This window comes from Dioscorea cayenensis, chromosome 19, assembly GCF_009730915.1.
Source record: "Dioscorea cayenensis subsp. rotundata cultivar TDr96_F1 chromosome 19, TDr96_F1_v2_PseudoChromosome.rev07_lg8_w22 25.fasta, whole genome shotgun sequence".
Lineage (NCBI taxonomy): Eukaryota > Viridiplantae > Streptophyta > Magnoliopsida > Dioscoreales > Dioscoreaceae > Dioscorea > Dioscorea cayenensis.
Window position 1 is genome coordinate 22,070,827 of NC_052489.1, and position 16,548 is coordinate 22,087,374.

At 29.7% G+C, this 16,548-nt stretch overlaps 1 protein-coding gene across 7 annotated transcripts; it reads left to right on the top strand.

Annotated features, from left to right (window-relative positions):
• Window positions 1-7,137: 7,137 nt before the first annotated feature.
• LOC120249882 (zinc finger BED domain-containing protein DAYSLEEPER-like) lies at window positions 7,138-10,947 on the top strand. Of its 7 annotated transcripts, XR_005532905.1 has the most exons (6): window positions 7,138-7,342; window positions 8,126-8,884; window positions 9,208-10,251; window positions 10,333-10,403; window positions 10,489-10,573; window positions 10,695-10,947. XR_005532905.1 is itself a non-coding variant. In XM_039258575.1 (4 exons), the coding sequence occupies exons 2-4, from the start codon at window positions 8,592-8,594 to the stop codon at window positions 10,743-10,745; spliced, it is 429 nt and encodes a 142-aa protein (XP_039114509.1). In that variant the 5' UTR covers window positions 7,138-7,342; window positions 8,126-8,591; the 3' UTR covers window positions 10,746-10,947. The 7 variants fall into 7 exon arrangements, 1 of the variants encoding a protein (XP_039114509.1); XR_005532904.1 differs by having other exon boundaries at window positions 9,208-10,403; XR_005532901.1 differs by having other exon boundaries at window positions 10,333-10,573.
• The last annotated feature ends 5,601 nt before the right edge of the window (window positions 10,948-16,548 follow it).

A 16,548-nucleotide genomic window follows, 5' to 3' on the forward strand; every position in this document is an offset into this window, starting at 1 on the left:
ATCTTGCTCTGTTGTTATAATTGATTTGTTCTACAACATTGCATTGTTTGATTTATATATATATTTTTTTTAATGTAACATTTGTTTTAAGTGGGAGGAATTTTTTTATATATAAAAATAAATAAATTATAATTTTATTAGAGAAAAGATGTTGGTGAAATACTTGGATTGAGTTGAAGTGCTACAATAAGATTTTTTTTTTTTTTTTAATTAAAGTAAAGATTGCTAGTGCTACTACTCATGGGTTGCCACTGTTTCTAAAAAAAAGAAATATATTATATCTAAATAACAATTAAAAGAAATGAGATACTTGAGCTTACAATTTAATAGCGCCTTAAACAAAAAAAACTAACCAAATCCACTCTAAGACGATGTTAATTTCAACGGATTGGTGTTTATTTCAAAGGATTTTATTTTATTTTATTTTTACAGTAATTCCAAATCCAGCTAAAGGTAAAGATATAGGATATGATCTTAATTCCCTTATATGACCAGCACCATACGAGTTTGAGTGTTGAGAATACGATGAGAGGTGGTGAATTTGTTAGTTTTTAATATTTAAATCCTTTTCTGCATAATTATTTAAATTTTTATAGAAAAATTTAATTTTATATATAAATGAATCTTTTAATTTTTTTATATCAATTATTTTTTCCTCTTAATTTTGAAATTAATTATGAAATATTACAAATAACAAATTTCACATTTTAGATAATTTTAAAAATTTAGTTCAAAACCACATCATTATAAATAACTTTTCAAATATTTTTTGTTTACATCCTAATTATGGTCCTATTCTATGTAAAAATATATATATATATAATTTTAAAATTGTTCTTAAAAAAAGTGATTATATAATCTATACATATATTTAAAAAGTAGATGTATAATCTGGCTTGAGAGCATTTCAAGGAATAATTATGATTTTTTTTAAAATATTATTCCACTTAACTTAAATATTTGTTTGAATTAATTATGAAATTAGTAATATAAAAGTTTGATTGATGTCATTAATTTTGCATTAAATACTTCATAAAATCTTTTAAAACCAATTATAGTGATTGAAAAATATTTATTTTGAGATAAATATATGCCTATAGGCTATAGGGAGTTATCAAATCATAATTTTTTTTGGGTCGATTTGCAGTCATAATTGAAACCCAACATTTATCTTGGATTATATCTAAGTAAATTATCTATACATATATTTAAAGTAGATGTATAATCTGGCTTGAGAGCGTTTCAAGAAATAATTATTATTTTTTAAAATATTATTGCACTTAACTTGAATATTTTTTTTGAATTAATTATGAAATTAGTAATATAAAAGTTTAATTGCTTTCATTAATTTTGCATTAAATACTCCATAAGACCTTTCAAAACCAATTATAGTGATTGAAAAATATTTGTTTTGTGATAAATGTATACCTATAGGGAGTTATCAAATTATAATTTTTTTTAGTCATTTTGCAAGTCATAATTGAAACCTGCCATTTATCTTGGATTATATCTAAGTAAATTAGAAAAAATAAAAGATATCAAAATATAGAATATAATTAAATGATGAAAGATATTGAAACTCCAGAAACTAGATGTATTTCTAAAATATGATCATTGATTTAATTTTTTTAATGAGCTATAGAAGAGGTTGTGATATCTTTTATTGTGTAATTAAATTTTTTCACCTTTTCAATTCTATTCTATTTTTTATTTTTATTTTTTGAATACTTCTTCTGCTGAGTATTATTTCATTTGCATTTGCTTTATTTATTCTCTTAAGAACTCTCTGCATGATTTTATAATTTTATTAATTAAACTATTTTATTTTAAATTATGTCTATATGTAATATTGCCTTACAACCATCAAAATCCTAAAGAAAAAAGAAAAAAAAAAAAAACCAAAGTGAAGCAAGGGAATTTGCCTAGTTACTCATAATAAGTATGTCATAAAATGACATGATATTCATTTATGAATAACTATAAGTCTATAACTATATAAATAACTAGGCAAATTCCCTGGCTCCACTTTGGTAATTCTTTTTTAACAATTTTGATGGTTACAAGGCGATATTGTATATAGGCATAATTTGAAAATAAAAATAAAGTATTTTAATGAATTATACCATCAAATTATGTATTACAAATGAAACAATACCATGCAAGAGAACCATTCAAAAAAGCAACCCAAAATAAAAAAGAATAGAAATGAAATGGTGAAAAAAAATTAATTACACAATAATATATATTACATTCTCTTCTACAACTCATTAAAAAAAATAAAATAAAATCAATGATCATATTTTAGAAATACATTCAGTTTCTGAAATTTTAATATCTTTCATCTTTAATTTTCTATATTTTGATATCTTCACTTTCTTTTAATTTACTTATATATAAACTGTTAGAGGCTCATGTATATTGGGCTCATCTTAGGTTTTCAAAACATTCCTATATAGTTTAGTACCACATTGCCTATTTACAAGAACTTCATCCATTTTATATATACCACTATTCATTAGCCTTCACCTTTGGTTTCGTGGTTATGCTCTCTCACGCGCAGGTGCAGGGGGGGTGCAAATCTCAGGCTTGGATTCGGAATTTGGCCTGAAAAATTTTGAACTCATGTGAGGTAACGATGAAGTCATAGTTGTTGTTGTCTCTCAAGCACTTATGGTGTCGGATACAAAAGAGTGAATCGTAGATTCTGGACCCACAAGGCATATTTCTGCATATAGGAATGCTTTCCAATCTTACATTCCTTTACCCAAAGGTGAAGAACAAGTGAATATGGGAGATTCATCTCCTTCTCCGGTTCTGGAAAAGGAAAGGTACTTCTAAAACTTATGTCAGGAAAAACTTTAATTCTGAATGATGTGTTGCATGCCCCTGATCTCCGTGTTAATCTAGTATCTGTCTCACTACATGGAAAGGCTGAGATAAAAGTCGCCTTTGAGTCAGATAAACTAGTAATGTCTAAAAAAGAAATTTTTATCTGAAAGGGGTATTGTAGCCAAGGTTTATTTATTCTGAATGTACTCAATGTTAATAATGGAAATAAATCATCCTCTTCTGCTTACATAGTGAATTCAATTGATTTATGGCATGCTAGATTGGGACATGTGAATTTTTCATATATTAAGAAAATGAAAGAACTAGGTTTAATTCATAACATGACAGATTCTAATAAAATTGATAAATGTGAAATTTGTGTGGAATCTAAATCAACCAAAAAAAGTTGCAAGTCAATTGAAAGATAATTTGAATTGTTAGGTCTAATTCATTTTGATCTAAGTGATTTAAAACATTCTATGACTAGAGAAGGTAAGAAATATTATATTACTTTTGTTGATTTCTCTAGATATACTGTCTTATATTTGCTTAGATCAAAAGATGAAGCATGTGAAATGTTCATAAAGTATAAAACTGAAGTTGAGAATCAACTAAATAAGAAAATCAAAAGGCTTAAATCAAATAAAGGTGGAGAATATGAAGATAACACTTTAAAAACCTTTTGTGAAAACCATGGTATAATACATGAGACAACTCCTCCATATTCACCCGCTTCTAATGGAATAGCTGAAAAGGAAAAATAGAACTCTTAAGGATATGATGAATACCATGTTAATTAGTTCAGGTGCTCCTAATAATTTATGGGGAGAAGCTATTTTATCAACTTGTCATATTCAAAATAGAACTACTTTTAAAAAAACTGGTAAAACTCCTTTTGAATTATGGAAAGGGTATGTACTTAATTTAAAATATCTTAAAGTTTGGGGTTGTTTAGCAAAAGTATTATTACCTGATTCTAAAAAGAGGAAAATTGGTCCCAAAACTTTTAATTGTATGTTAATTGGATATGCTTTGAATAGTGCTGCATATAGATTCATGGTTGTTAAGAGTGACATTATGGAACCTAATACTATTGTGGAGTCTAAAAATGCAGATTTTTTCGAACATATTTTTCCTTTGAAATCATGTGTTGGTAACATTGCATATTCACTTTATATTACTCCTAATATTGATTATGCGAATATTGATGTTTCTGAATTTGAATTAAGAATGAGTAAAAGGACTAGAAAAGAAAATAGTTTTGGAAATGACTTTATTACCTTTCCTGTGGAGGATGATCCTCAATCTTATTCTCAAGCTATCACCTCCCTTGATGCTGTGTTTTGGAAGGAAGCTATTAATAGTGAATTAGATTCAATTTCATCTAATCATACTTGGGAATTAGTAGATCTAATGCCTGGTTCTAAAACTATAAGTTGCAAATGGATTTTTAAGAAAAAGCTTAAACCAGATGGGTCTAATGATAAATATAAAGCTAGATTAGTAGCTAAAGGATATTCTCAAAAGAAAGAAATTGACTACTTTGATACTTATGCTCTTGTTACTAGAATTTCTTCTATTCAAATTTTAATTGCATTAGCTGCTATTAACAATTTAATTATTCATCAAATGGATGTTAAGACAGCTTTTTAAAATAAAGATCTCGAAGAAGAAATATATATGGATCAACCCGAAGGGTATGTGATTCCTAGCAACAAGCATAAGGTATGTAAACTTATGAAATCTTTATATGGGCTCAAACAAGCACCAAAACAATGGCATGAAAAATTTAATCATGTTTTAGTTTCTAATGGTTACCTTATAAATGAATCTGATTAATGTATCTACAACAAATTTTCTAATAATGTGGGTGTTATAATTTGTTTATATGTAGATGACATACTTATATTTGGTACTTCTTTAGAAATAGTAGTTGAGACAAAAAAAATTCTTTCATCTAAATTTGATATGAAGGACATGGGTGAAGCACATTTTATTCTTGGAATTAAAATTTCTAAATCAAATGAAAGAATAATGCTTTCACAAGAAAATTATGTGGAAAAAGTACTAAAAAATTCAATCAATTTAATTGCAAATCTCAGCCCCATATGATAATGCTTTTCATTTAAGAAAGAATAAATGGGTTAGTGTTTCTCAAAATGAATATGCACAAGTAATTGGTAGTTTAATGTATTTGATAAACTGTACTTGTCCTGACATTGATTATGCAGTTTGCATATTAAACATATATACACGTAGTCCAAATAAGGATCATTGGATTGCCTTGATCAAGATATTAAAATATTTTAAAGGAACTATTAATTTTGGACTAAAGTATTCTAGTTTTCCTGCAGTACTTGAAGAGTATAATGATGCTAACTGGATTTCAGATTGAGATGAAACAAAGTCAACAAGTGGATTCATTTTCACTTTAGGAGGGGCTGTAATGTCTTGGAAGCCTTCAAAACAAACTTTCACAGCAAAATCAACAATGGAGTTCGAATTTGTTGCACTTGAGAAAACAGGCGCTGAAGCAGAATGGATTAGGAACTTTCTCGCCGATGTTTCTCTTTGGAAGAAACTAGCCCCTTCGATTTCAATTCATTGTGATAGCATGGCTGTTATATACAAAGGCAAGAATAAAGCATATAATGGCAAGAGTAGGCATATACGTCTAAGACATAATATTGTGAGGCAATTGCTTGAAGATGGACTGATATCACTAAACTTTGTAAGATCAGAGATAAATTTAGTTGATCCTCTAACTAAAGAACTAAGTAAAAAATTAGTGCGTGAGACATCGAGGGGAATGGGATTGTTGCCTATAACAAAATTCAACAATGATGGTAACCCAACCTATGTAATTGGTGAACCCAAGAAATAGGCTCATATGAGTAAAAACAAGTGATTGGTTGATTGCAATGTATACAAGATGAATTTGATTTTTAATGAATTCCATAGTTCAATTTTGAATGGTGTTTATAATTGCAATTTTACACCTAATGGATTCACCTATATAAGTGTGAAAGTGGAGCCGCTTTCTATGAAAAACTCAGGCAAACTTTTCTAAAGCACTTATGAATTCCAGGCATTTGGCACATGGCCGAGAGGTGCCAACCTGATTAGAGTTACTCAAATTTCAAAAAGATAATGTGATTTATGAGACGATTGATTTACAAAATATTCCTATATAGTTTAGTACCACATTGCCTATTTACAAGAACTTCACCCACTCTATATATACCACTATTTGTTTGCCTTCACCTCTGGTTTCGTGGTTATGCTCTCTCACGAGTAGGCACAGGGGGGTACAAATCTTAGGCTTGGATTCGGAATTTGGCTTGAAAAATTCTGAACTCATGTGGGCGCATTATGCAGACACGAATGCACCGATTTTCTTGGTACATCGCGCCATTTGCATGAACCAGAGAAGTCGACTGTTGTATCCTGGGAGAACATCTCCAACGGAATTGTTGTTCCTGTTGCACTGGAAAAAAGAAGGTGAAATTGTTCTTCTGCACGCCTCAGTCTTCATAATTCAACAATTTCTCAACATAAACCAAGGCAAATATCCGTTTTCAATTATAACTTGCAAATTGGCTAAAAAAAAGTCATGATTAAATAACTCCATGTAAGCATATATTTCCACAAACAAATATTTTTCAATCACTATAACTTAATTTGAAAGGTTTAATTGGATATTTAATGTGAAATTAATGAATGCAATTAATTTTTTTTATTGTTAATGCCATAATTAATGTAAACAAATATTGTAGTGCAATAATATTTTAAAAAAATTATAATTATTCTTTGAAATATTATAAAGACAGATTATATATCAACTTTAAATATATGTATAGATTTTTTTTTTGTCATTAAACAATATTGATAGTTATATAATGTTTTATAACTATATAAATATGTTTTTGTCATTAAACAATATTCATAGTATAAGGAGAGAGAGAGAGAGAGAGAGAGAGAGAGAGAGAGAGAATGAGTTAGGGCTGGTAGCGGGGCGGGGAATCCCCGATCCCCGCGAGGACCTGACCCGACGGGGACGGGGATTCCCTGGTTCATTCACCCCGTGGGGGCTGGGACGGGGCCAACCCATCCCTGTTTGTTAAACGAGGTGGGGGCGGGGATTCCTATTCCCGCCCCGCGGGGATCCCCGTCCCCAGTTTAAAAATAATATATATAAATTTTTAATTTAAATTATTTATGGTTTTGCCATTTTTTAAATATTTAATATAACATTATTATCTTAAATATTATTATATTAACTAACATGACATTAGATTCATTGAGAAACCCCAATTTCAGAATCCAAACCTAGGTCATGCGACTCACCATGCCATCTGCTATCCATCATCATCAGGAAGCCCGAAGCCGCCGAAGTTCCGAACAGCCCAAACGGCCGAACCGAATCTCGTATCACAATCCACAAAACCCTTGGCCGAACCGAATCCCGCCGCAACGCCTACTTCCTGCGCCCAACTCACCTAGGTCCAACAAGGTTCTCATCTTTCCTTGTTTTTTTCCCTTGATCTGAAAGTTGATTTTGCCTGGTTAATAAATGTGGTGATGTTAATTGTTAGTGTATTTATAAATATGTTTGGGATCTTTTATGTGACTTTTGATTTTGGTTGAACTTGAACCATTGGATTTGGATTTTTGAGTAGTTAATCATCCCCTACTGAAAAAGCATGGCTGAAAATTTTTATTTTTATTTTTATAATCAATTTCAAGAGAAAGACAGGAGGAGCAAAAAAAATTATATACACGTATATATGAGTTGATAGATATGTCTTCAATTCTTAGATCATACTATTATTTCTCTTTCAAATGGTTGTTCAGGTTTTTTGCCCCCTCTTTACAATTCTTAATTTTAGTTTTACTAAATGATTTTTTTTTTTTTTTTGAAAAAGTACTGAGTGATTCTTTAGGCTTTTTTTCATTAAGATCTTATTAGTAAAATTAAAAATATGCATTTTCTTGTTAGTTAGAGAGCTAAATATACAAATTGTTATTTTTTTTTTCTATATTCAAGAGATAGAATTATGCTATAATTTATATATGTGGTTTATAAAAAAAGATAGAATTATTAGAATATGGTTATGTATGCCATGTTTTATTGGACTCATTTACATTGTCTCTTCTTAAAAGAATATAAATCAATCAAAGAACATGCTTGATGTATTTTTTCTACCTCTACATGCTTCATTCTCTTGATGTTTTTGCTTGTTAAATCATCCTACCTTTAATTATTTTTCTCCTCTAAAATAATTTTTATTTTTAGGTGAATAAATAACATTATCATGGACGAGGCCAGTTATAATCCACCCCAAAATGTTTCACCCGTTCAAAGTTGCGGCCATTCTATAGCACAAATGAATAGTGAATAATATAGAGCATGCCTTGAATCAACAACACCAAATACTTCAAATCAAACAATTTTTACAAATGACAATCAAGAAGTGAACTTGGGCATTAAGCGAAAATTGACTTCGGCGGTATGGAACCATTTTAAGAAAGAAAAAATAGATGATAAATGGAAGGCAATATGTAATTATTGTCAAAAGAAGCTTGGAGGAGAATCAAAGAATGGGACTAAACATTTACATGGTCATTTTGCATCATGTCCATTAAGGAAGACAAGAGATATTAAGCAAAGTAATTTAAAAGGTAAGATAAATAATGAAGGAAAGGTTTCACTTGGCACATTTTCTTTTGATAAAGAGGTTGCAAGAAAAGAGTTAGCTTCCATGATTGTTTTACATGAGTATCCATTAACAATGGTTGAGCATCTTGGGTTTCGAAAGTTTGTTGGAGTTATCCAACCATTATTTAAAAATATTTCTAGGGGAACATTGAAAAAGGATATTCTCAAAATATATGAGCATGAAAGGGCAAAGACAATGAAATTGTTTGAAGAAAATACTAATAGATTTGCAATCACAACTGATATGTGGACATCAAGCAATCAAAAGAAAGGTTTTATGGCTATTATGGCACATTATATTGATGCATCATGGAGTTTGCAAGGTCGAATTATCAGGTATTATTTTTTTATTTTTTTAATTTCATATTTATTTGGTGTTTTATGTAAATACTTTTAATATCATTTCATATTTTATGTGATTAGGTTCATTTATATTCCATGTTCATATACTGCTGATGTGCTTTGTGATGCGCTAATTAACTGTTTGATGGATTGGAATATTGATCAAAATTTGTCTACATTGACTTTAGATAACTGTTCTACTAATGACTCACTAGTGAATTTGCTTTTGAACAAGTTATATTCTAATACTCTTTGGATGGATGGGACATTTTTGCATATGCGATGTTGTGACCATATTTTGAACTTAATTGTTAAAGATGGCTTGGAGGTTATTTTTGAAGCTATTGAAAAAGTTCGTGAAAGTGTTGCTTTTTGGAGTGCAACACCTAAAAGGAATGAGAAGTTTGAAGAAACAGCTCGCCAGTTGAAAGTTTCTTGCACTAAAAAATTGATTTTAGATTACAAGACAAGATGGAATTCTACATACTTCATGCTTAATGTTGCTATTTGTTACAAGGATGTTTTTAAACGCTTGAAGCAAAGGGAGCCTTTTTACAAATATGTCCCATTGGATGAAGAGTGGGAAATGGCTCAAGAAATTTGTGGCAAACTAAAAATGTTTCATGCTATCACAGAGGTATTTTCTAGAACTAAGTACCCTATTGCTAATATTTATTTTTCCAAGATTTGTGATATTAAATTAGCATTGAAACAGTGGATTAATTGTGGCCGACCTCATATTCAAGCTATGGAATAAAAACTGATGGAAAAATTTGATAAATATTGGACTCAAATGCATGGTATTATGAGTGTAGCAACTATTTTGGATCCTCGGTATAAGATGAAGCTATTGGAATATTATTGCCCTCTTATTTATGGTGATGAAGTGGCAAAGATGGAAATTGATAGAATTCAAAAGATTTGTTATCATTTAATTTCTGAATATTCAGCAAAGTTCAACATCGGTGGATATGGTGGTTGTTCAAAGTCATCAAAAGATTATCCTACCCAATCATCATTAAGTGAAGAGTCAAAATCAATGAGTAATTTTGACTTATTTGTTGCTTCTATTGAGACTGAAAAGGAGACTGTCAGTACAGAATTTGATCATCATTTGGAAGAGCGTTTGATACCAGGAAAAGGTGATTTTGATACTTTAAGTTGGTGGAGAACGGTACTTAATTATCCTACACTGTAATTGATTGCTAGAGATATTTTGGCAATTCTTGTGTCTACCGTGGCTTCAGAGTCGGCTTTCAGTACAAGTGGGTGAGTTGTGAGTCCACACCATAGTAGCCTTCATCCTGACATACTTGAAGCATTAATGTGTACACAAAATTGGTTATGGACTCAAATGAAAGGTAAGTAAAGATGGGTGAAATATATAACTATTACATATTTTAATGAATAGTTTGATCTAATAAATGTTTATAATTTTTAAGATTCTAATTCAACAACCGCTCATTCTACATGTTACACAATTAGTGATGATATGGATGTGGTGGATGAAGAGGTAAGGTATTAAATATTCAATGCTTAAACGTTATATACATTGTTATATTAATAGAATTTATTTTTTTGCTTGATTTATATTTTAGGTTGATGTTCATCATAAGGATGGAACCGCAATTAATTTATGAGTTGATAAGTGTGGAGTTGGATTTTGTGTTTAACAAATTAATGGTAAGTTGATTATGATTTTACTAGAAGACTATATCATGTTTTTCAAATTTGATTTAATTTATTATGTGATATCCTCATATCCTTGTTATTTTTCTAATTTGATTGAATTTGTTGTGTGTAGGTTTTAGATTGTGTCAACGGACTTGATTGGCTTTTTTATGTGACTGCATAAAAGAAGCTCTACGGACTACGTCTATGTGCCATGAAATCCTAAGACAAGGAGGCTTTATAGTTTATATTCTACATTTTGAGTATCGGACTTGTATTAGATTCTAGTATTGTAATTGTATGAATTCTAAATTCCATGTTTTGCTTGATAAACATTTGGAGTGTTTTGTTTTTGTAACTTTTTATATGTTGGTTTGTTGAGCTTTATTTTGAATGATTTTTATGGTTTTCATGTGTGTTAGTGTGTATTAGTATTAAAATTTTCTAAAACAATCAAAACTTATAGGTATATAGGGATCCCTATGGGGATCCCCGCGGGGACGGGGAAAGGGAATCCTCGCCCCGACTCTCATGGGGACGGGGAGACCCCTCCCCGCCCCCGCCCCACCCCGTTACCGGCCCTAGAGTGAGTGATTAAGTGAGAGATGTTTTCATCTAAATAGTATTAACGCGCTCATGAATAGTTATATAGTAGAAAATGGTATGTATAGTACTTTGATTTGAACTGTCAAATCTTGATCGCAATAGTAAGTCTATCAATTTGAATCGTCCAACTTGATTTATACTAGCACCCTCAAGAATTAATCTAACCAACATAAGACTCTCAAACCCTATTATAAAGATGGGATGATCATCCAACTCGATTCTATTAGGACCCTCCATAATTCTTAATGCCAACCCATTACTCTGCATAGTACTTTGATTTGAACTGTCAATAGTGATTGTAACAGTAAGTCAATCAAATCGGGTATGTCTCTCTTATCTCCTTTCTCTCTCTTACTTTTGTTAATCTGCGGAAGTTCTATAAACATCTGTAGTTGATGTAAAATCTATATATATATATATAGAACGTCGCAGTTGACGTAAAGTCTATATATATACACATTTATATAATCTAAATATTAGATGCATAAAGTAAATTTTACCCAACAAAACACAATCATATATTGAATTAATTAAATATATAAATAGTTTTTCATTTTATTATTAAAAGAACCTAATGGTCACACAAGGTGGATGGGTAACCTTAACCTAGGTGTCCATATCCTTTAAATACATCAAACCAAATGCATGTTTTCCAAAACCACATTTATAAATCCCTTTAGTCAGACATAAAATTTTATAATTCAATATTCTAGATACATTCAACCAAATACTAAATTTGACTTTTTTACTAGTTTAAATAAAAAAATTTATTTATAGATATATTGTAATTAAAAACCCACTTAATTATCATCCACATCTAACCAAACATTATCTAAATTGATGCAGAAGATTGTGTATAAACACTTAAGCCACTCATTTCATTCAACTCTAAGTATAATGGCCAAATTCAAATCCCCATGCCGAGTCATTATATATATATATATATATAGTTGGAGTTTTTATTACATATAAATTTAACTTTTATGGGGTTATTATTAATTATTATTTGCATTTATGAAAACATATACCATTTTTGCATATTGAATTATAGCCTCTATTCATAAATTAATATTTATTATGATTATTATTGTTGTTGTTGTTACTAAGTTCTGCATATTGCATCTCAATCGATTTAACATATTTGGGTTTATTTAAGTATGGATTAGGTGGCAATTGTCAGGGTAAACCCATCTATTTCTGCAAGCCCATAATGGAAGGCCTCACATAACATGCATATGGCTATATATTTGACTAGGTCTCCTCTCCAAGTACATTTAATAAATAAAACTTAGGGGGCGTTTGGCACCTGGATTCATGCCTTGGGAGTGGGAATGGGATGCATCCATGAGGTTTAAACCCTTGTTTGGCAACCAGGAAAGGAGTGAGTAAAGGGTTAGCATGGTAATGGGAAGGCTGCATGTGGGGTGTTGTTAATCCTGTCAAATTTGGGGGGAGTTGGACTCCTGAGTCATGTAATGACTATTTTGCCCTTGCTTTTGAAAAATTTTCCACCTTTTCTTTCCTCTTTTCCAGTTGAGATACATACTCTCGTTGAGATCTACTTCCTTCCCGTTCAGATCCATCCCTCTTCTCTGTGCTTTAGAACCATCGCCGACGCCAATGTTGACGCTGACGCCGACGCCGACTTCACCTCGTCCTTCTCCTCTCCCTTCCTCTCTGGACGCCGATCTAGTTGAGATTTAAATACCAAGTTTTTTTTCAACTTCTCTTGATAAAGTTCTTTATCTTCTGGAAGCTCCTCTTTCACTGCTTTCTTGATAAGTATCATATCACTTGGCCATGATCATACAAACATATCTAGATGAAAATCAAAAATTTATCTTCAAACATATCACCTATCAAAATATAGATCATATGTTTATCCTTTGCTCTTTGATTGATCAAAAAAATTTATCACCAGGTTATCTTCAAACATAAAAATTTATCTTCAAACATATCACTTGGCAAAATCAAAAGTTTATCTTCAAACATAAAAATTTATCTTCAAAAAAAAAAATTATTGACCAAAAAAAAATCAAGAATTTGAGAAAGAATTACATGAGTAAAAATTTGTGACGAATGAACAATTGAAGCAATAAATATCTTACCCTCCATATCCTTAATTATACTGTAGATAAATAATTAATTTAAAATTAATTTATCCCAAATTTTCCCCATCTATTTTTGTATAGGAATGATATATATACATATCATAGTCTTTATATGAGTTTTTTTAAGGCTTGACGGTGATGAGGTTTTTTTTTAAATTAGGGTAGTTTTTATGGCTTAGTGGATATTACATGTCCAAACACTTGAAATTATCAAATGTCTTGTATTTAGTAATTATAATTACAAAAAGTAAAGATGAAACGAATGCTTATATACCCTATGTAAAATAAGTAATTACTAACATTTTAAAATAAACACATATTATGTATATATATAATATTGTTAGGTGTATCCTCTACAATTATTTATTTGTTTATATAATCAATAATTAAAAAAATCAATTTAAAAATAAAATTAAAAAAAACAATTTGATTTGGCTAATGACATATATACAATTTGATTTGGCTAATGACATATATACATATCATAGTTGAACTCATAGTTTAATCATTCTTACGAAACGTATCTTGTTTCATTTGTAAATTTTAGATATGGCTAATGAAAACGTGGAAGATGTTCATGTGGAGCAATTGCTTCACATGATGTATGCATGCATTTTTTTCGTTGTGAACATCATCGTAACCATTTGTGCAATAAGTGAGGAAAATGATCAAGACAATGTCATCCATTATGAGATTGAGTCAACAAGTAGTAGGCGTCATAGACAACTTGAGTATATGTTTCATGTAGTTTATGAGAGAGATGTCAAGTGTATCAATAAACTACGGATGGATCGTCTTTGTTTTCATAAATTATGTCAATTATTGACCACTACCGGTGGGCTTCACGGCATGAGAAATGTCATGGTCGATGAAATGATCTCAATGTTCTTAAACATTGTGGCACACCACATAAAAAATAGAATAATTAAGTTTGACTTTGTCAGATCAGCTGAGACCGTTAGCCGACATTTTTATGCCGTCCTAAAGGAAATTATCCTATGCCACGGTGTACTATTGAAGAAATCCGAACCTATTCTCGAGAATTCAAATGATCATAGATGGAAAATGTTTAAGGTAATTTCATACAATAATTGTTTATAGTTGTTGGAAAAATATGGTAGATGCCTTGTTAATAATAAGATGTTTACTTCAATGTAGAATTGTCTTGGAGCATTAGATGGAACTCATATTCATGTGAATGTGTCAAAAGTTGATCACCCAAGATATAGAACAAGAAAAGCAGAAATAACTACTAATGTGCTCGGTGTTTGCTCGCAAGACATGCAATTTATATACGTATTGTCTGGATAGGAAGGTTCAGCACATGATGGTCGAGTTCTAAGAGATGCTATTACAAAGCCCAATGGGTTAAAAGTTCAAAATGGTAACTAGAACATGTTCTTAATTTTATTAGTAATGATATTAGCTAACAACAAACATGTCTTTGCCTATTAGGGTGCTATTACTTGGTTGATTCTGGATATGCAAATTCACCAAGATTTCTTGCACCTTTTCGTGGTCAACGTTATCACTTAAGTTCATGGGCAAATGGCCGACAACCAGTTACGGCGCAAGAATTCTTTAACATGAAACATGTTGCTGCTAGAAATGTGATTGAAAGGACATTTGACCATTTAAAAATTTGTTGAAAAATTTTATCGAGTCCAAGTTTTTACAATATAGTTTCTCAAAGGCGTATTATTAACGCATGTTGTCTTCTACATAACTTTATTCGAAAAGAAATGACAGTGGACCCTGCAGAGGATGAAGTTAATTCTGATATGATGGAGGACAACATTGAAGATGACACCGATATCATTACAGCCATTGATCCAACAGATGATGGACCCAATTTAGGCTAGACATGGCTACAAAAATGTTTAACACTTGGCGTTCAAATTAATTACAAAATTTTTATGTATTGTTATTTTTGATGAACAGTTTTTCCGTATTATTATTACATGACATGAAATGATTTCATCTATGAAATATTATTTTGTTTAATATGGAATGAACATGGAATGGTATTATGTACAAATATGGAATGAATAATTATTCTTTTGTATTACAACAAAGATGTTTTATACGTGGAATGGTTTGAATATGTTGACATGTGTGTCATATTGTATTCTTTATTCTAGGATGGATCAAGAATCACAACAAAGGGGTAGGGGTATAAACAAACACTACTGGACTACACAAAAGACAAGGATTATACAATTGTTTTTTATATTGGTAAAATAAATAAGTTATTATATTGTTAATATTAATAAATCATGTTAATTATTTATTATTTATTATTTAATATGTCAAAAATATGCTTTGCCAATGGATTTTACAATTGTTTTTTTATATTGGTAAATAATATTAAAATTATATGGTTATACGTTATATTAATTAGTTTTAATATTTCATTTTAATTAATTAAAATAAATAAGTAAATATATTGCAAATACTTAATAATAATAATAAATAATGTTACTTATTTATTATTTAATATATCAAAATTTTCTTAAGTTATATTAATTCGATAGAATATTTAATAACAACAAATTAAAATAAATAATTAATTATATTATAAATATTTAATAATCATTTTAACTATTAACTATTAAATGTAAACTATTGTTTTTTAAAATATCATCCTATTTATATGAAAGGGCATATATGTCATTTTCTTATATTTCTCTCTCTTACTTTTCTCATTCATAACTCCCACTCCTTCCAACCAAACACTTTCATCATTATCCCCATATTCTCATTCCTATTCCTCCCTTCTTCTCATTCCCCCTTACCATCCCTATTCCGCAATCCAAACGACCCTTTAACACTAATAAGATTTCACTATGGTTCACGGAATGTGAATAGAATGGGAATGGAAAAGAGAATGGTAATGAGACTGTAGGAATAGGAATAAGAATGAAAACTATATTTGGTTGGAATGAAAAAAGTAAGAGGGGGATATGACAAAATTACTTTTACACCCTTGATACACATAAATCCGATTACATGTAATTAATGATAAATAAATTTTTTATTAAAAAAATATTTTGAATATTATTATTAAAATAATTATTATTATTAAATATTCACATTAATATCTCATTTTAATTAATTATTAGTTTTATGGTAAAAAAATGTTATTTTAGTTTTATCATTATAATTATGTATAATTATTTTTTATTTTAATTATTATTTATTTTAGTTATTATTTATTTAATTATTTAATTTTATAAATTTTATTTAATAAAATATTTAAAGGGGCAAAAG